Source organism: Metopolophium dirhodum, chromosome 3 (assembly GCF_019925205.1).
Source record: "Metopolophium dirhodum isolate CAU chromosome 3, ASM1992520v1, whole genome shotgun sequence".
Lineage (NCBI taxonomy): Eukaryota > Metazoa > Arthropoda > Insecta > Hemiptera > Aphididae > Metopolophium > Metopolophium dirhodum.
In genome coordinates this window covers 18,266,115-18,286,832 of record NC_083562.1, presented here as the reverse complement: position 1 = coordinate 18,286,832, position 20,718 = coordinate 18,266,115, and the positions used below count along the sequence as shown (strand labels likewise).

The 20,718-nt window shown below is 30.3% G+C and overlaps 1 protein-coding gene, 1 long non-coding RNA gene and 1 pseudogene across 2 annotated transcripts; all 3 read right to left on the bottom strand.

Annotated features, from left to right (window-relative positions):
* Positions 1 to 6: 6 nt before the first annotated feature.
* Positions 7 to 8,230, bottom strand: LOC132941139 (probable G-protein coupled receptor CG31760). Its single transcript, XM_061009067.1, has 8 exons — positions 7,837 to 8,230; positions 7,250 to 7,460; positions 6,019 to 6,236; positions 5,785 to 5,896; positions 5,312 to 5,465; positions 3,082 to 3,409; positions 2,627 to 2,765; positions 7 to 647 (listed from the first exon to the last, which is right to left on the bottom strand). Exons 1-8 carry the CDS (start codon positions 8,078 to 8,080, stop codon positions 215 to 217), a joined length of 1,839 nt encoding a protein of 612 aa, XP_060865050.1. The 5' UTR covers positions 8,081 to 8,230; the 3' UTR covers positions 7 to 214.
* Positions 8,231 to 12,178: 3,948 nt separating this feature from the next.
* LOC132941701 (uncharacterized) lies at positions 12,179 to 15,682 on the bottom strand. The gene is made up of 3 exons (XR_009664188.1): positions 15,213 to 15,682; positions 12,973 to 13,089; positions 12,179 to 12,714 (listed from the first exon to the last, which is right to left on the bottom strand). It is a non-coding gene; the product is annotated as an uncharacterized LOC132941701 (long non-coding RNA).
* Positions 15,683 to 18,598: 2,916 nt separating this feature from the next.
* Positions 18,599 to 19,076, bottom strand: LOC132940575 (52 kDa repressor of the inhibitor of the protein kinase-like; annotated as a pseudogene).
* Positions 19,077 to 20,718: the final 1,642 nt, after the last annotated feature.

Sequence of the window (20,718 nt, the reverse complement as noted above, 5' to 3'; positions counted from 1 at the left end):
TATTATTTTTTTTCAACAAAAATTAACGATTGATGGTATTAGATCGTTATATATTTAAATATTATAAACATATTTATAAATTAAATTGTATTATATGCGTGTATGTACCTACACAAATTGTTTAAGTCTTTTTTTTATATATATATATCTGTAAAGTAAATATTTTATTAATAATTAAAAGCCAGTATTTCCTTTTACTTATTGTATACAGTTTTTAAGCGCTTGTTGAAGGCGCTAAACAGCTATTGGATCCCAAACTTTTGAAAAAACTTCCCGTTTTACTTGTAGGGCTCTGTTGATTCGAAGCAATTGGATTGCAACTCTGACAACCAGTCTTCCTCAGGTGTCTGTTATTCACATGCATAAGTGAATTTTTCAACAGACCTATTTGTGTTGCCAATTTGAATATTTCTTCTTTGAGTTCTTCGTTTTCTGTCTGTAAATCGTTAGTTTCTTCACATACATCGTTCATCTCATAAGACACTAGGCTTTTTGCATTGTTGTCCCAGTGGTCACCTTGGCCGTTCAATACTCTCACCACTTTTGAACCGAACACCAATGCTATGGTGACTGAAGTACTCAATTGAGTCCGGATGAATCCTAATGTGTACTTGAAATTGGGACCGATGTCGGGAAACAGAAAAAAGCTAAATAAATAACAAAATAAAATTACAAATTAATACCTTCTTAAAGGTCCCCACACACAGCAGCGGTGGCGTTAAATTCTATTGTCTTGGTCTTACCGCCGCGGTGATCGGTGAAATGGGCCCTGCTTCAATTCACCGCCATCGCTGCAATGTGTGAGGACCTTAAGAATTAAGACCTTAAGATTCATAGCGACTAACTCAAAATCCAGAGCCCTATTAGTTATTGATTACTTAGTGTGGCACTGTGGCATCAACCAAAAACACCGATACGTTAAACTTTAAAGTAGGTACCTACTTACTACTCTGGTACCACAATATATTGTTCTGTAAGGAGTGATCCATTAAATGTATTAAATTACGTTAGACACTCATTATTTCAGAAAACACTAATGCTTTTGAAAATATTTCTTTTAAATTGTTTCTTTTTTTATAATTTTTTAAGTTTTTACTCTTTCGAATGACAATTTACGATATTCTTAATCAAAGTATTATTCGAAAAATGTCGATCTATAAAAATCAAATTTTGGACAACTTTACTATAGTATTTTAGTTATAACATATATTATAATCTAATAGTTTAGATGAGCGAAGTAATGGACCAACATTTTGCGGGTACAACCACCTCTCTATACCCAGTGTTGAGACTTATCCTGTATTAATTTTTCTAGATGATTTTTTATGTATGTATATATGTATTTAATATTATAGTATGATAAACATATTTTATACATTTTGTGTTCGAAAACCATAATAATGTAATTTAATAGAAAGTTAATAATTATTGTACTTTTAAATAGTATGAACAAATTAAATGCAGTCACAAAATATAATAGTTATCTTGATAGTCAGTCATAATTTATTGTTGGCTTTTGTGTTATTTTCATTTTTCCATTAACTAAATTAATGTACCTACATTGTTATTTCTGATCAGCTGCGAATAAAAACACGACGATTTATATAATAAATTATTAACAATAGGTAGTATTATTGTTATAAAAATAGTACTGTATCTATGCGTATACCGTCATTAACGAAATAATCTATAAACATAATATTTGATTTAATTATATTGTATATAATATACATTTAATACTATGACACTATAGATATGTATGATATTATTTTGTATATCCGGTGAACATAGTTTATAGGTCTATGCCCGTAAAATTTTCCACGAAAACATCCGGGACAATTTCGTACACTGCCTGCGAACGACGACTACCTACTGCAGCTATAAATATACTATTAAGTATAATATTAAGTATATTATGCACCATTATGAGTGTCAATTTTATTAATACCATTGATTATAAATACTAGTATTACCACAGGTTAAATAAAACTATTTAACTATATTTTAATCTGTGGTATTACAACATAGATTTTCAATTTTAACTAACTTGCTTAATATTCAAATTAGTAATTTAGTAAGACAAATTAAAACTAAACTTTACATACATGTAATATGTTGTTTAAAAACAATTAGGTATATTTAATGTTGTTTTATTTTACTAAGAAGTATTATCAAAGCATAAGTACATATACCTAGTATATTTAATAATATACATGTTCAACAGTCATCAATTAATTGCGTTATAGTAGGTAGATATAATATGTAAGTAGTGGGTTATCATTTTTATGTCGGATTTTTTAACCATTTTTTTTATTATAGTTACCTATTAATTATATTTTATTTAGAAAATCTGTTAACTAAGTACTACCTATTATATTATATTATATTTATTCAAAATTATATTTTTACTTAATTTTTTGTTTAACATTAACTTTTTATTGTGTATTTATGTTGAATAGATATTATTATATTTAATATTATTAAATTTAAATAGTAATAATATTTTTAGACTTTTAAAAATATGATGGGAAATGTCTGCGATTTTTGACTACTACCTATATGGCACAGAAAATATATTGTTAACCCTGATAAGTGATCATCATTAATCGTTTCGAGTTCATCTTACTGGATCGTCATCATAATGATGTTCACAATGCATATGTTGTAGATAGCAAAGTTGATGGACTGCGCTTCATTGTAAAACGACTCAGCGTTCCGCACAACATAACACACCCGAACTCCCCACGCCAAGAACAGCACTTCTCCTATATTATAGGCATATAGTCATCACATTGTATAGTTACTGTTGTCATCGATGTCATTTTGTACGCGTAACCACGTATATTTTACTGAATCTAGAATTTGAACATTTTCCTCACACTATTTCGGACAGGCTTGGTTACTCATCGTATATGGGTGACCAAATCGGTAAATATTTTCGACTTTCCCAAAATGCATGTTCCGTTTTTTGGATACGAATAACTCGGCTATAGCGAAAATATCACTCGGGAGGAAAATGTCCTAATTTCTACGTGCCCACATTATTTTTTATTAATATAAATAGCAATAAATTTTGCGTACCAGCCGCCAGACAATAATCCCACCAGTCGTTCGAACACTTCCAAAATTTCAGATTCGTTTCCTTTTCCTTTTCCAGTACTGCTTGGGGTGGGTCGCTAAGAGTCCAAGCTCCCATGTAGACTAATATTATCACCAATATCGGGGTCATCCATTGCAGCAGCTGTTTATCAGTGAGCTTCAATTTGTGTGCCGATTTCACTCTGTACGTCAGCGACACCCTCCAGGTCTTCATCAGCAGCGCCGAGTATGTTATGCAAAAGCCAAAATGTCGTGTCCACTTAGTTGCCACACACAGCTGTTGGGTGCATTCAGGGAACATAATGCCCATCTATGAAATACATAATTTAATATAAATATTAATATTCGCACAGATGGTGTAATATTTTGTACATTGGTGTACCTGAGAGTTGCTAAACCACATAGTGGTCCTTTTAATACATATTTAAGTATCATTTATAGGTATGATGGAAATTGAAGGAAATTTGTTTTTATAATTTGTTTAATATTTTATTGCATTATAAAAATAGTTTATCACATAATACCACTAGTTTATGTTAATAATAAAGTTTTGAAAACTATATAGGTATTAATATGCTTTGAAGTTTGAAAGAAACTAAAAGTTAATTGCTTCTAAAGCTCGGGCATTTCTACGTTTTAATTTTAATATTGTGATTTGCTCAATTTTGTATACCTAAATAAAATACAAACAATTTACACTGTTTTTCCATAAAGACACACACATCTTATATTTTATTATTATAAAGGCCCTATTAATTTATTTTACAGTTTTACTTATGAGTGTATCTGTAGATTGAAAGCGTGGCTATACTCGAGAATGGACCATGAACGTTTATGTGGATTAGCGCTATTTACATGATAATATATTATATGATGAGGAAATTACTCAATGCAAATGATATCACAATATATTAATACATTTAACAGACTCGCAAAGAATGAACAAAATCAAATTCTATTTTGTTTAATAACATCAATTTATGTTTTGTTTCACATCAATAATAAATAATAATTAACTTTAGGTAAAACTTAATATATTACAAAAATACAAATTACAAACACACAAATATACAATGGTGTATCGCAACTCGCAAGTAATGATTACAAGTAATGACCTATTATTTTCAATAAAAATATCTGTGATGTTTCTTTCAATCTTTAATTTTAGTCATTGATACCTACATACCTATATTGAATATATTATTATTATGGGACTATGGGAGTATAATTTTAAAAAATAATTCAGAGATGAGAAAAGAGAATCCGTTTCTTATGCATAGGTAGTTGGTTTCAAATTTATCTCTAATGACTAATTATTGTCCCTCATCATTGACTGTCACTTAAATTAATGTGTTAAATTTTGATTTTTGAATTTAATGATAAACTGTCTTTGTTTATATGATTTTAGATTCTGAGCGAAGCGATGAATGTATTGATTTTACAATGATGTGTGTTTTTTTTTATTTTTGTGTCTGTCATGACCTTTTAGGACAGTAAAAGTGCTTGGATTTTCTTCAACAGTAACTTTTCTGATAGGAAAGTGAATCTAGTTGGTACTTTGAGGGGGTCAACAGTAAAAATATCCCAGTAGTTTGACTGAATGTTTATAATTGCATTTCCTATACACCATACAATTTTGAAAATATTTTGACTCTTTTTGAGCTGTTTACGGACATTGTCAGTTTTCAATTTTTTTAGTTTTTTTTTCTATAAATATCAATAAAATGTTATTTGTTGGGTAAAAAAGCGTGAAAATTTAATATAAGGCTCCTGATATATCGTTCTAATAGCAGTTGAAAAATATTATTGAAAAATATTAAGAATACATAGGCACAATTTTTTTTTATAAGCATTTAAAGTTCAAATTTTGACAACATTTATCAAATTTATAATTTATTAATTATTTTGTAGTTAAAAATATATAAAATGTTTAACTTGTATGTCTAAGGATTGAAAATTTAAAATAAGGCTCCACGTAAATAGGTTATATATAAATTACTTTATTCACAATAATATCATCAAATATACTTGGTAATATCATAGGCTGACGGACCGTTTTTGCTCAGAATCGTTTTTCTAATACAATGATATTATATCATTGAATTCAAATTTAACACCATCCATTACAGTGACCCACTTGTAACATACTGTACATCAGAGTGACATCCACTTACCCACCTTTTTTTTAATTTATATTTTTGTTAATATTTACTTCTGAGTACATGATGATGCAGCCGATCAACGTGATGATCAGGAACGTCGGACTTGCGATTCGGAACACTTTGATTCGACGATTCTTATGGACGAACCATATCAATATCAAGGTAGATATTATACAGATGACCGTGATACCAAGAAACGTACTTCTGAAACATATCAGATGACGTAAATATTGACGGTTTTTAATTTAAAACAGAACAATGTATACAGAGTGTAAGAAAGAATCGACAAATGTGTTTAACAAAATATATTATTACTCAGTATGGTTATTATTTTTCATAATATAAGTATGATTATTGATTAATAATAAATTGTGCTAAATAAATATTTTAAAATATTGATTTGAATAAAAGTTATTAGGTACATATATTTTGTTTACGATTATCAAGTCTTTCTGACATAGGTACCCACAGGCCACTGTATAGCATATGTGCCTTACGTTTCTTATTCTCTCTAATAATTCACCTTTTAATCCACATGAATTTGGCCATGCAGCTCTCAGGTCCATCGCAGACATCGCATCCTTCCAAGCATTTGTGACACGAATATTTGCTGTCGATATCTTCTGGTGAAGCCACTGAACAATAACGTATACAGTTATCTCTCTTTCTCTCTCTCTCTCTGTCTCTACTAATACTAATTCGTTCGTTTTGTGTAATCATAATCATAATATAGTTTTTGTATTATGGCAGTACTCACATTCTACTTGTGCCCCATCGAACTTGGCGAATTCTGAATAATATCCTGGTCTGCACGCACACCAGTAATTTCCAGCCGCAAAAGGTCGATCGCCCGGCCTATAAGTACAGTAGGTCGTATGGTGGCACCTGTTCGTCCCGTTGAATGCATTATTTGGTTCTCCTGATTTTTCACACTGATCGATTGTCACTGCCGACAAATTGGCTTCAACTACAACACTATACGAAACTTATTTGAATTTACTACACTGTAAGCATTCTATAAATAATAAGAACCGTTCGATTTTCATGAACGAGAAATATTTCTAAATTTTAATATAATATTATAGACGTTATCCAGGAGACATATTACTACGTTCACAATAACTATTATTGTCTATTACCAACTGATTTTCTTATTTCTTCTGATTTCAATACTATGTTTCAACGTTCGTATGAATGTGTGGTGTCAAATAATATAATAAAATATATTACAAACATGTATTATTATAGGGTCTGTCGTCCTTGATAATTCAGACAACACATATGCTATTAAAATTGTTATTTCATATTTGACAGAGTCAAGTGAAAAAACTAATTAAGTATGCTTGTATATATATACACGTCCAATTAAAAACAACTAAATTAAAAATTATATTACAGATATTGCGATATTAGTAAAAAAAAAATCAATAATTCTGAGTTATAACGACTAATTTAATACTATATATATCAGCTGTACCTATAGTTATACGATATAGCTGGTATACAGCTGATATAGGTACGTTATACGTTAATGTAATCAATAATTTTAATTAAAATAAAATAAAATTTTATATATTAGGTATACTAATTAGATATCATTGCAATTCAAATATATAATATTTTAGTGTCATGTCTCACAGAAATATTTCGTTTGAAATGTTTCAATATTTAAATAATTAAAATAAATTGTAAGTATTAAACTTGAATAAAAACTTAGCTGAGTTCTGTGTTTTAAATGTTCAAACAATTTACAACACTACCTTTTAAACCTAATAAATTGACAAAAATAAATTATTTTAAAATTAATCAATAATAATATAGGTAAGATAATACATCTCAATACCTACTCATGATAAATTCTAGTTACAATAGTTATATAGGATAATATGAAACCAGAAGAATAATTTTAAATATTCTAACTCAATTATTATTTATAAGTATAATTATAACTATAATTTCTGAATAATGAATAGCGTTTAATGACCCACGTGATTTTATTTTCAAAAGTGATTTCTACATGTTCCACAAAACTGCTATCCTCACACCTCCAATGCGTACTGTTGATTTTAGTTATTATTGAAGAGTATACGTTTCCTCGCTTTTTGAAAGACTTAATTTGTTGGTCACCCGAATAGACTTCTAGTAATATCAGCCCTGGTACCGAATTCCAGAGCCATTTACAACCAGCTGCTAGCAGTTCTAAACAACGTGAACGAAAACAATTGTGACATGACGTAAATTTAATTTAAACACCATTGTCACTAAAATAGTGTATGGCGTATGTAATCAGTGGCGGCGGGATATAGGATTATTTGAAACAATTGCTTCATGTCTGAAATGGGTGGGTGGGTATAAATACTATATAAATATTAAATATATATATAATCGTAAGACCTCAACACAAAAGTTTCATGGCAAATATTATAATACATAATTATTAATGGTCCCTGGCCCCTGCTGCTAATTTTGTTTCAATAAAGGGTGTGGTGGTAAAAATATTTAAAATATACAAATGCTTCAAAGCTTCCACAATTTCGAGCCACCACCGAGTATATTGTATAAGTTTTTAACTTACCACGCTTAATGCTCACGTCTTGATTGTCCAATGATCGGATCAACGATAATTTGGATTCTAAATTGGCTTTATGCCAAAACACCAGTGGCATATCATATTGATCTTCGAAACAGTCGTAACTTGTGTTTCCGACTGTCGACGACCGAACCACATCGATAGGCTGCAGTTGCTCGTATATTGAGCCGAAAGTAAGTTCAGAGACATAGGAAACTAAAACACTAAACTGTAACAAACGTAGTATCATCAGTACAATATGTCATTCCTGCGAGACTTAAACAGTTCAACTGTTATAGTTGAAATGGTCGAATCATTAAATTCTCAGTTAAAATGTAACAAAGCCTTAATAATGTCCTTTCAATTAAAGCCATACAAGTGGTGGGGAAATGAGATGCGACTCGACAACAACTGCATGTGGGCATGTGGCTATAGCCTAAATTACTGTAATATTATTTGTATTTCCAATACGCGCATGCGTGTGTGCTGTGTGCGTCCCTGTTCTTTGGATAATAAAATTATCGAACGAACAGGTTTATAATATTACCCTAAAAATGTCTAATATTTAAGACGATTTTTTTTATATGACTTTTTTTTATAATATTCTACTAAAAAATAAAGGAGACAATGTTTTTTTTTTATGCAACTATTAATAATACTTTATAAGTGCTTTACTGCTGTTAAGAAGTTATAGTCGTTATAGATTAAGGAATTAGGACAGTTATTTAAAATTTCGGTAAATCAACAAAACATAATATTACGAAAAATAGTGCCAATAGATTAACTTTTATAACTTTTCAATAATTTAATTAAAATTAAAAACATAAACGTAATAATTAGTAATTACTAATTATTTGATAGTTTACACTTTTTAATATTGAAATATAAATAAAACATAAATTTAAATTTAATGTTTTGATATAAAATATATGCACAGGCGCAGTTATCTTATGATGTTAAGCTTTTATATTGCCTGCAAGTTAATCAAATAAATGATTTTAATAATTTAATGTAAACCCTAGTATAGTAGGTACTATAAATTATGAATACTATTTATATATTGTATATATTATAATTTATTAGCAATGAGCATTTTAGCAACATCATATTTAATTATAATAAGAAATTCTATTATACTTATATTAACTAGCTTAATCTAATGTTGTACCGTCAATATGATTTTAATACTATTGAAATATTATTAAATAATATTAATAAAATAATCAGGTATAACCGTCAATCGAAGGTTTTGTCTGTTTATTTTGTAAAAGGTACAATACATCAATAGTCAATACTACAATGATATTGTAAAATATGTACTTATTTTATTTTACAAAATAAACGTTATAATATACATGGGTGCCCGCTGGGGGGGGGGGGGTTCAAAAGGGACCTACTTGTATATTAATAAGGCGCTGATTTGTATGTAATAAAAAAGTCAAAATATGTAAAAATAAAGAAATATTTTTACAAATATAATAATATATACCTATATATTATAATATTATTACAAAAAATTGTTTAGTTAATTTAATTTAATTTTTAATTATTTATCAATTAATGATACAATGATGTACGGTACCTGTTGTAGATATAGCCATATTTTAGATTTATTATATACATTTTTTTTTAAATTATAATTATTCATCTAATCATCTTCATTGTTGTCTTTTTGGAAACAAGATACAACGTACATTTGGAGATTTTCAAATATAAAATCTCAAAATTGGCTTAAAGCGGCTGAAGAAGCGTTCAACGTCGGACCAGGATAATGGGGCATATTTGATATTTGATATTTCAGATATTCAGATGATGTTAATTAAATATCTATTGACGTACTTTCATTTTTATTCAAAATAATGTCTCTATAGCTTTGATTTTTTGTAAAGAACGTTTTTAGCAAATATGTAGTTTAATTTAATTTCTATTTTAACTCCGGATTCTCCTTGAACTTCATTTAATTTGATTGCTGCATTTTCCACTATCGCAAGACTTTTAATTATTGTTAGATTTGATGTTTCAAATTTGTTTATTACTTTAATTACAAGAAACAACTATTTTCTGAAATATATGCTAAATGATTATTCGCGTCATTATTTAGCATACAATCCATTAAAAATAAAATGACCATTCTTTGATAAATGATAATTAAATAAATTATTATTATAATTGAAGAAGAAAAAATAAAGTGACAAAATTAATAGGACACTATTTTCTGGAACCCGTGCGAGAGAATTTCACTTCGATATTACATGATTAATCTGCTGTACTACTATAAAATATTATAGTATTTTCATTAGAAATGCCAAATAAATTATAAATTATAAATGGACAATTTATTGTTTCCTTGTAATTTAGCTTTATCCAATTATTTTGTTTATGTAAGTCCGATATTATTGTCATTAGTTGTTACTTTGACTTTTCTAAAATAAAAAATAGATGATTGAAAAGTAACGACAAGTATATTTTTATAATTTATATTAAAATGACCTTCAAACCGAAGACGTTGCACTTATTGACGATCGTTTTTCAATCTCATGACTAGGGTTCCAGAAATATATGTTCAAAGTGACAAACTGTGTAATTGAATATTAGTGCCCATGAAACTGCTTCATTCAGGCTATTGATTACATAAAATGCCTGTACTGCGTACGTTTTAACTACCGTGTAATAGATTTTACTACAAATTAATACGTTTTAAATTTGAATAGGACTTAGAAGCGAATAATGAATTATAATAATAAATAAAGCAATATGATTATTGGATGCATGGAACAAATTTGTTTCTGTTTATTGTTAAACAAATTTAAAAAATAAACATGAATATAATAAATCATTGCCAGTGAATTCTATGCCCGGCTTCATCCAAAATAATATATGAATAATAGTTTAACAGGGCATAATGCCCAAATGGCCACTATGTGCATTACTATGTCGAAGAACAATACCTACTTTAAACTTTTAAAATGTGGCACATTTGCACATTTGCTCATATCTATATAGTGGAATACCTAACCTGTGGAATACGAAACCTAGTCCAGTTTTTTGTCCGCACCACTCTACTGTCTGTGGTTACAATCCATCTATGGTAATCATCCACAGAATGCTCCTGGTTAATAATCGAAATTTGCCCTAGTTGTATCTAGCTAAAACTTTTAGCTATATACGTTATCTGGCTATACTATTATATTATATCATTAAATTTCTACGCTTTTTCTTATTGTTATAGCTTTGTCATTGTTATTTAATTGTTATTGCCTACATATTATATATAACTGCCGATTAGCATAAAATATAAAAAAAAAATGTAATTATGTAAGTACAAGATAAATATTGTCTATTGATTTGGTGTAGGTACATTCAAATCAATGCACCTGCATATCTTCGCTCACGATCCGTCCCTGGGTTTTTTTATTTTACATAAATATGTTTTTGGGCTGGATACATGTTTTTTGTCTTGGCCGTTTTTTCGTTGCCATGGTTACTTATTAACAAAAACATAATATTTATGATTTATAGATTCTCCTTATAGAGGAAAAATATCAATTATTACTTATTCAAGAATATCAGATTGATAACAGTGAAAATACAATTTGACAAGTAAAAATTAATGATTACCTAGTTGTTACCCCATTATAGACATTAAGCATGGCTTGTGTTGGGATAAATGACTAATGAGTAATGAGTTACAACAAATAGAACATGCTACAATTAAAATTAAAAATAAATATTAATTCATTTATTATATATTCATTAATTTCATGCGCGTTAACTTGTTTAATTTAAATTTTATTTGACTCGTATAATATGGAAAATTGATTGCACAGAGATATCAAGAAGTACATTAAGTTCTTAGTTCTATATAATTTTGTGTGGAGAATTCTTGTGTATATCTTTTTTATTCAAACATATTCGAAAAGATTTTGTTGTACTTACTACTTGTACTTCTATAAAGGTCTCAATAGACTTTTAAACCATATTGAAAAATAGATATTATTTTATACAATGTGCTTATTAAATAGCGCGCATCATTTCAATAATATAGGTAAAATTGTATTTAACTTGCAGTACATACATTCTCTGTGTTATAACAATTATAATTAGTGGCACTGCTAAAATTTTTTTTTTCATTGTGTCATAAATTGGCACGTTAAACAAATCCTATTTGCCATCCCTGATCTAATATCTGTATGCAATATGCATGTACGGACATAAGTCTATGGATACAATTTTAATATTATCTACAATTTACAATTGTACTTTTTATTAGTTTTATTATACAGGGCACAGATTTATCTTAGTCCATTGTGTTACTCATTGGCCATCATAAATATCTTATTGCAGTGGGTCGTGTTAGCGAAAAAACATTTTTCAGTAATAAGACACGTAAAATACAAAAATATAATATAATATAATTAATAATATATTATAATATAATTTATAATAACGTAAATTACGTCCGTAGATTTATTAAATTCCGAAAACAAAAAAAATTACAATATCGTTACTTTTCGGCCGTCTGCCGCCAATCATGGTCGATCGAAGGAAATTCGGTAGAAGTTGTGGCGGAGCGTACATGACGTGTGATACGTGTGCGAGTCAAATACACGTGTGTACACGTCTTTGTACTCGCAACGGGGACACACAAGTACCAGGGCCTCATGCACGCGAGTAGGCCGTGAGTGTTCGTCGGCGGACGTCGCCGGAGACACGCGTGTGCAATGTGCATGGCGCACCCATTCGCAGCAACCGATGTGTCGTCCCCACGTCGGTGTGTGTTGCGCAGAACGGTACGGCAAGGCATAAATTCAAACGGCTCCGGATACCAGCGTCCCATGAACGAGTGGTCGACATCTCTCATCCGCAGGCCAAGATCGCTGGCTGCTATCGTTTTTCATAATATTATAATATATAAAAAATATTATAGTATTACAACTGGTAATAATTTACAACCTAACCTATATTATGTAAATTATGCCATAATATGATGTTTAATATTAAATATTAATAGCTCAATTTGGACGGAAATACGATTGTAGATGAAATTATAGATTATCTTAAATCGTGGTCCGTGGATATAAGCGAATTTGAGTCACAGACATATTAGGCTAGACTACTAACTGCTAACTGCTGTATACTTACTATTTAGATAAATGAAGCCGTATATAAAGGGCCACAATTTTCTGTGATAAAACCAATAATTCTCTCAATAATGGCGTATTTTGACTTCACAGACCACAGTTCATCATGGCTCAGTCCCTAAAATATCCAAATTTTCGTACTACACCCATAGTCCTAAATCGGTTAAATCTAAATTATTTCTAGTATACCAGTATACTATAACCGTTCACTACTAAGCTGATAATAATAAAAATAGCTACTCTTAATAATAATGAACAATAATAACTATATAATATAAGTTTAAGATGTAACAACACAAAATATTGTTTACTGTGTGTCTGTGTAGAAGATAATAATTAAAATGTGGTTTGGCAAAAAACCATTAAAATATATAAAAAATGTGAAGATATAAAATTATATATAATATTATTATAAAGGTTTAATTAGAATAACACACTTTTAAATTTTGTACTACACACTGCACTTTTCGTACTATACAAATTGTGTCATACTAGTATATTACACACAATTTTAGGGACTGTCATGGCTAAATAGTAAATATATATGATATATATTTATCCATATCTATTATCATGAGTTAGAAATCTAGTTGATTATTTATATAATATCTGTGATTAGGGTAAAGATAAGAGACCTAAACCTAACCTAAGACAGTGTTTATAGAAATAAATCGTGTGCTGACTTAGCTGGGGGCCAGGGGGTCTTAGCAAGGATGACAACGAATTTTTATTTGTTATAGAATGTTGCAATGTAAAACAAAGTTCCAAGTAAATAGGTTAATAATTAATAAATTACTTTATTCACAATAATATCATCAAATTGCTTAGTAAATAGTAATATATCATAGGCTGACTGACCGTCTTCGCTCAGAATCGCTTTTCGTATACAACGATATTATATTATCATTGATTTAAAATTTAACACCAAAGTTCTAATTTTGGTTAGTAATTCACTTTTATTATTTTTTAATTGTGTTTATATTTAATTTTTACAATCAAAATTGACATTCATAAATGTGGATAATCAAAACAATTAGCACTAAATGACTTCAATACTATTCGAATGCAATAATAATAACAATAAATAGTATTTGTTAAGTAAACACACAAGCACCTATATTGTAACCTATTATTGTCGATTGTATACGTCATCAGCACCACCACCACCGTCGCGTCAGTACCGTGTTGTTGTCATATTATATTGCGGGACTTTCCGTCACGTGCGCAACTTTTTGCGAGTTTACCGTTTTCGCCGTAGCTGTACATTTCCGTAAGCACCGACCAGGGGGCTATGCAACGAGGGGGCCTCAGCGGTTAACGTCGGTCGTTTGCTCGATGCCGCGCGGCGAGACACGTGCCGCGCCGAGTTGCCTGCGGTCGAGCACGCTTTTGTGCGCCGCACGCCCATCAGGGCCGCATGACGATCGGTCGGACCTGAACTATTGTAAATTTGGCATTTTTAGTTTTAATTCTTTATTAGTTAGCGTAGGCACAAATTAATGCAAAATATATTATTATTTATTATAAAACAATCGTAGGTATACCATGCGGGCATAAATGACGTAAATAGCGTTTAAAATATGTGAAACTGTTGAGTTCAGCTCGATATATTTGTATCATTATTTATTAGCCTATTATGGTATTATCGGACTTAACGCTAAGAAAATGATCTAGTTGGATGGGCCTTAAAATGAATAAATTAATTATGAAACTGCAGACATGATAGAAATTTGATTAAAGATTGGGCGAGGGCACTCGACTTACTTTACCCTTGTCTATAACAAATCGCAATTACAATATTGCATTTCTAATAATAAAATAAGTAACCATATTGATTATTTGAACAATTAATTTTCATAAATTGATGAAAATCTATCTTTAAATACTTAATAGTTAATAGTTAATACTATAACGTATATTATACATTGTTATCTTGGAAAAAAATATTTGTAGCAAAATAAGTTTACTAATAAAACCTAATGTTAACAACAATGTCAACTATTTACTGTCAGTTGATTAATTTTATGCACTACCAAGCTTCGAAATTATTATTGATATTCTCAAAGACCTATTTCAACCTTTTAGAAATTTTATAAAAAACATGCATATTTTAAAAATTACATTTTATTTTGCTACTTTAGACAATAATAGCCTCGGTAGGTTATTTATTGATTTATAAATTGGAGATAATCGTTTAAAGTATATTTCATATTAGGTATGTTTCTTGGAGGAATCACTCACCATAATTAATGAAGATAAATTGTAATCACATTTCTAAAAAACATTAAATTAGTCGATACATTGGGTAAAAATAAGATTGATATCGTGATCACTGGCAGATCAGGTTTCGTTCGGCCGAGGTAGGTTGCGCACCGGCGTCGAAAATAATAATAACGCATTAATGACCAGCGGGCGGGAATCACGTTGTTCCGTGTTCCGGTTGGGTATTCGATTTCGACGAGCGTGGACATCAATGTTATTGACATCAATAATATAGAAAAATATGTGTTCGATTGGGTTTTTGCTTGTTATTGCACGGCTTTGATTTCTGGGTACCAGGGCTTCAGTGATCGAGTGCCGGCGTCGGGCCGCGTGCGTTCGGATACCGTTTGCGGGGGAAACGCGACCGGCGAAAACCATGCACAACAGGATACCATAATGACGGTATACGCGTTACGCCGATCGGTTACCGGTCGACGGACGAGGCTACGTCTTGACTGCTGCTGTACTACTGCTTTTTTTGTCTCTCGTGTCTTGCTTCTTCGGTTATCAGTCAGCGTACTATCGGGTTTCTCTCTCTCTCTCTCTGATTCACGAGCAACATAACAAATTTCCGTTCAGCAGAAGCAATCATAATATTATGTTGTTGGCTTTTAGTTTTTACTTTTTAGTATTAAGAGGATGTCAGCGCGCTATTTGTTCTCTCTCTTTGACCCACGCGCAACATAGACAAAACGCATTTGCGCAGAATCGTTTTTTCTATGTTTTCAAGTAATCTTAGAGTAAAATCACCCATTACAAAAAAGATAGAGAATAATGTTTTTGAAGGAATGTCATATCGATTTTAGATTTTATTGTTATTTGACTTTGTATTTGAGTTTTAAAATAAACGAAAAAATGTTGTAAATTTAAATGATGTTTAAATTGTTTTGAAACAATATTTAGAGAAATCAATATGACATTCCCTCAAAAATATTATTCTCCTTCTTTTTTCTAATGGGTGATTTTACTCTAAGATTACTTAAAAACATAGAAAAAACGATTCTGCGCAAATGCGTTTTGTCTATGTTGCGCGTGGGCCAGAGAGAGAAAACCACTAATGCACTGACATCCTCTTAAGGCGGGTTTCCACTATACACGTACGCGTGTACGTGCATACAAATCCTATGCTGTGATTGGTTGGTTAAGTTAGGTTACCACACGATTAACCACGATACCGTGTTGTTACTTGTTGGACAGCTAAACATTTTTCGTGTACGCGGCAAACGTGTATAGTGGAAACCCGCCTTTAGAGATTAAGGTATAGACTAAAGAGTGAATTGATCTATTACAGAACTTAAGAGCATCAACTGTGTTCTTACGTTGCAGGCTTTTTACGATATTTAAATTTTAAAGCTCGATACCATTGGGCATTGATTACGATAGATATGCGGTACAAAATACGTTGTTCTATATTATAATATTATTATAGTGCATTGCAATTATTTCTGACGGAGGGTAAGTATAGATAATATTTATAATATTTATATTATTTATAATCAATGATTTTACTCATAACTCCAATAAAAATTGAAATATCGTGAAAAAGCCAACACAAATAATGTTTTTAACTTTAACTATGATGAATTAACTCTAAAGCTAACCAGTAACACAAGGTTGTTAAAGCCATTATTTTGTAATGGTTGTTAAAAATAAAATCAATTTCTTTAAAATTGAGAAAAATGCCTAAAAAAATAGGTAGTTACTAGTTGCATAATATGTAAATCAGTATTTTCTGTTTGGGTGCTTCAATGAAAAACACTAAAAACAATAAACACCGTCTATTATTATAATAGATATAATATGCTACATATTATACTTATACATGAACATATAATAATACAAGAGTACAAAGAAAACAAAATTTTCATCTTGTATGGATATAAATGTATAATCATATAGTCAAGTTAAAATATTTTTATAATCTTCAGTATAAAATAAATATATAAAATCAATGGTTTCATTAAACTATGTAGCGTGTAGCCGTGTAGATATTATTAATTAAAGTAAATAATCATATAGGGTAGTCATATAAATTATTTTTTCACAATACTGGGACAAGCAATACTATAATAATTCTATTTACGTTTTAAAATATATGAAAACTTCACATTATATAATAAAATATAACGTTTTAGAGCTAAAATTCTATTAAAATTACAATTAATTATTTGAGTTCACTGTTTCTTGTATTTGATTATTTGAATATAGTATATCATAGTCTCATTAATTATAAATACAAGTATTTTATATTTTATACCTACAAAAAATTATAAAAAGGTACTAGTATTTATAAACAATAATGGCATGGCACTACATTAATTCTTATTTATTTTTTTATTTTTGATAAACTAAAACACATTAAGTAAATTGACCACTAGAGTGCACTGTCTAACACGTTTCTCATAATTTATTATTTTTATTAACAACTCAAAGTATATTTAAATAGGTATAAATGTATAATGAAATAATAATAACAAGGAACACGATGGTAGGTAGATAATTTATTGAGGAATAAAAATATGGTCACTTTATATCTTATGATTAATTATAAAACTTTAAATAACTCTCTAATGCTATTGAACCTTCACTAACTTATTCATGAATACCATCAACATACTTATATTTTGATAATAATTAAAATTACAATTTTTAGATACTTCCATAACTTAGGAAAAGTATTAAACATTAAATAGTATTTTATTGAAATTATAATATTGATAATAATATATATAAAATTATTGCATTATTTTCCATCGATGATGGGACTATAAGAAGTGATTTGTTAACGAAAATCTTAATTTCCTCTCCCGTAGTCCTGTTAAATATCTGCATGGGCTGTTCGTTTATCATGATCTATGCCTGTTTAATAACATTCATTTGACAATGAACGAATAAACGATTCAAAATAAAATAAATAATTCAGCTTTTCTATAAATATCTATAAACTTTCGTGGGTTACACAATTTTTAATTTACAATTATTATGATATTATAGGAACTTACTTTTAAAAATGAATATATAATAATTATTTTTTAATAATATTACATGCTAGTTTTTATTATATTTATTATTAATCATATTTATATCGTTTAATAAAAAGGGACAATATACAGTACCTATTAGATTTGAATAATGTCCAAGAAGCATGTCGATGAAATAGTATGAGACGAGGCAGGGGCGTATTTAGATATTTTTTTTAGAGGGGCTGTGGTATTTTCTCCAACTGAAATTCCCCAATTCAGCATATTAAAAACAAGAGTTAGAAAATTAGTGCACAATTTTAATTTTTGTTATGATTTTTATGTTTTTAAAAAATTAATAATAATAATAAATTATAATAATATTAATAATGTAACAAATCATATTCAATTTAAATTTCTTTCTTTGCCACTGTTGGCAAATTTGTCTAATAATTAATAAAATGCCATCTGGTATGTCAATGTATCTATGAATAGCTAAAAGTGCAAGTCCCACTAGTCTGGATTCTAAAGTTGTATTCTTAAATACGTTTTGAGTCTTCTCAACATCGAAAAGCTGCGTTCAGCTGTAACGGTGGATACTGGTACTATAGCTAGTATTTTTAGTAATTCATACATGTTTGGGTATATTAAATTAATTACCACAGACACTCAAAGCCTCTTTAGCAGTTGTGGGCCTTAAGTTGTCTTCAATATTCTTCCACTTAGCTTACCAAATTTCGTACTCTGCTTCTATAACGTCATTTAGCCCCGGTAAATCTTTTTCATAAAATTCAACAGCTTTTTTTAAATAATAATAAGGTTTTTCAACTGCAATACTTGGTAATACATATTGTAACGAAGTTATAGTTTCATTGTGAGGTATAAATATATATTTTTAGCTCATACGGGCTCGTATAATATTATTGAGACTCGACAACGCGTGTATATCAGTAAATCTATTCTAGGTAAAATAAATCAAAATAGCCCCTCAGTTACCCCCAAAAATACGCCCCTGAGACGAGGAGACGACCATTTCACATTATTAAATAATTAATTAAAAATAATAAATCGCAAATAGTTAAATAATTAGAATTACTCTCGTCTCTTGAGTCTTGATACAAGTCTATCGTGTAATTATGCGATAGCTAATGACTAGATCAATAATCATTATATAACAGTTTATCAAAAATAAATAAATATAATAAATTATAAAACTAGAATTTCATATTCTACGTATCTTAATATTAATAATATAAAAAAATCATAATGTGTGTCGCCCAAGTGGTGTCCAAAAATATCAATACATTCTTGATTCTTAAAACATAATAATTAATATAATATGTAACACTGTACTATAATACTATAGTACTTTTCTCAATTATAGGAGCATAATCTGAATAAAAGTATATAAAAACATATAATTCCGGTCTGTAATTATTAGTTCTATAACACCACTATAAGTGAAGCACTTTTAGTGAACGTGTACTGTGTAGTGATAGTGTGCATGCGATAAAGCCGCCGCAGCCGCGAGCGCTGTTCGTCCGTGACGGACATAACCGACCGTAACGAAAATAATACCGAACCGCGACGGCATCGGCGATCAACGCGCGAGTACGTATGCGGTCCTGGTACCACGGGACGCACAACGGGCCGCTTTCATTGTTCTGGGACGTCCACCCACGCATTGGCCGCCGACACAAATTCTTCGTATCGTCAATACGGCAATACCCGACGGTTGACCGGATGGTGCCCTGGTGCGGGAGCCGACCGGCGTCAGCACAAATCGAGTGGCGCACGCGCCACGGGGCCGACTGCAACGGCGTCGCGACACCCAGCCGCATACTGCCCTGGTACGTCGGAAACGCGAACGCGCTTTGTTCGCGGCCGGAAAAAACCGCACAGCCCGCGTCGACGATAATCGTGATGCGGCCCTGTTCAATGGAAATCGTAAATGCGACCGCGGTCACCGGCTTTGGTGGTGTACAGCTACAACAGATTACTCGCGTTTACAAGCGCGTCCCGTGGTCGGCGGCGCGGTGACCCGATCCGTCGACGCGCTCGCTGTGCTAAGATTCTTAGCGTTGTATAACATAATAATAATAATATGTTTTTTATTTGTTTATTTGTTTATTTTTGTGTCGGTCTTCAAAACCTTTTGAAATGCTTTGATTTCCAACTTCAATTGCTTTTATAAGGTTTATTACTTGGAAGTTGTAGGGTCAAAAGTAAAAATTCCCACAACTTTTTTTAATAATCGGGAAAAGACTTTTCAGCAAAAACAGTTTGTGACATAATCGATTTTGGATTTTCGATACTTGACATTTTCATCAAATGTTTATAATAACATTCTCATTTAAATTTCTCATATTATTCTCATCAAACGATTTTAATTTTCTGTTTGAATTCTAAAAAGTATTAATCAAATATTCGTATAAATCTGGAACATCCACTCAACTATGACCACACTTCACAGTTCACACGGTGTGGTAATGCACTTTGAGGGTAAATAAATACAGTAAACAAGA

Excerpts from the sequence above, each read along its gene's own strand:
- LOC132941139 (XM_061009067.1), bottom strand. The coding sequence starts at position 8,080 with ATGATACTACGTTTGTTACAGTTTAGTGTTTTAGTTTCCTATGTCTCT. Across the intron at positions 7,461-7,836 it reads AGACGTGAGCATTAAGCGTG|AACTGCTAGCAGCTGGTTGT; the intron begins GTAAGTTAAAAA and ends CACGTTGTTTAG. Across the intron at positions 2,766-3,081 it reads GGATTATTGTCTGGCGGCTG|GAGAAGTGCTGTTCTTGGCG; the intron begins GTACGCAAAATT and ends CCTATAATATAG.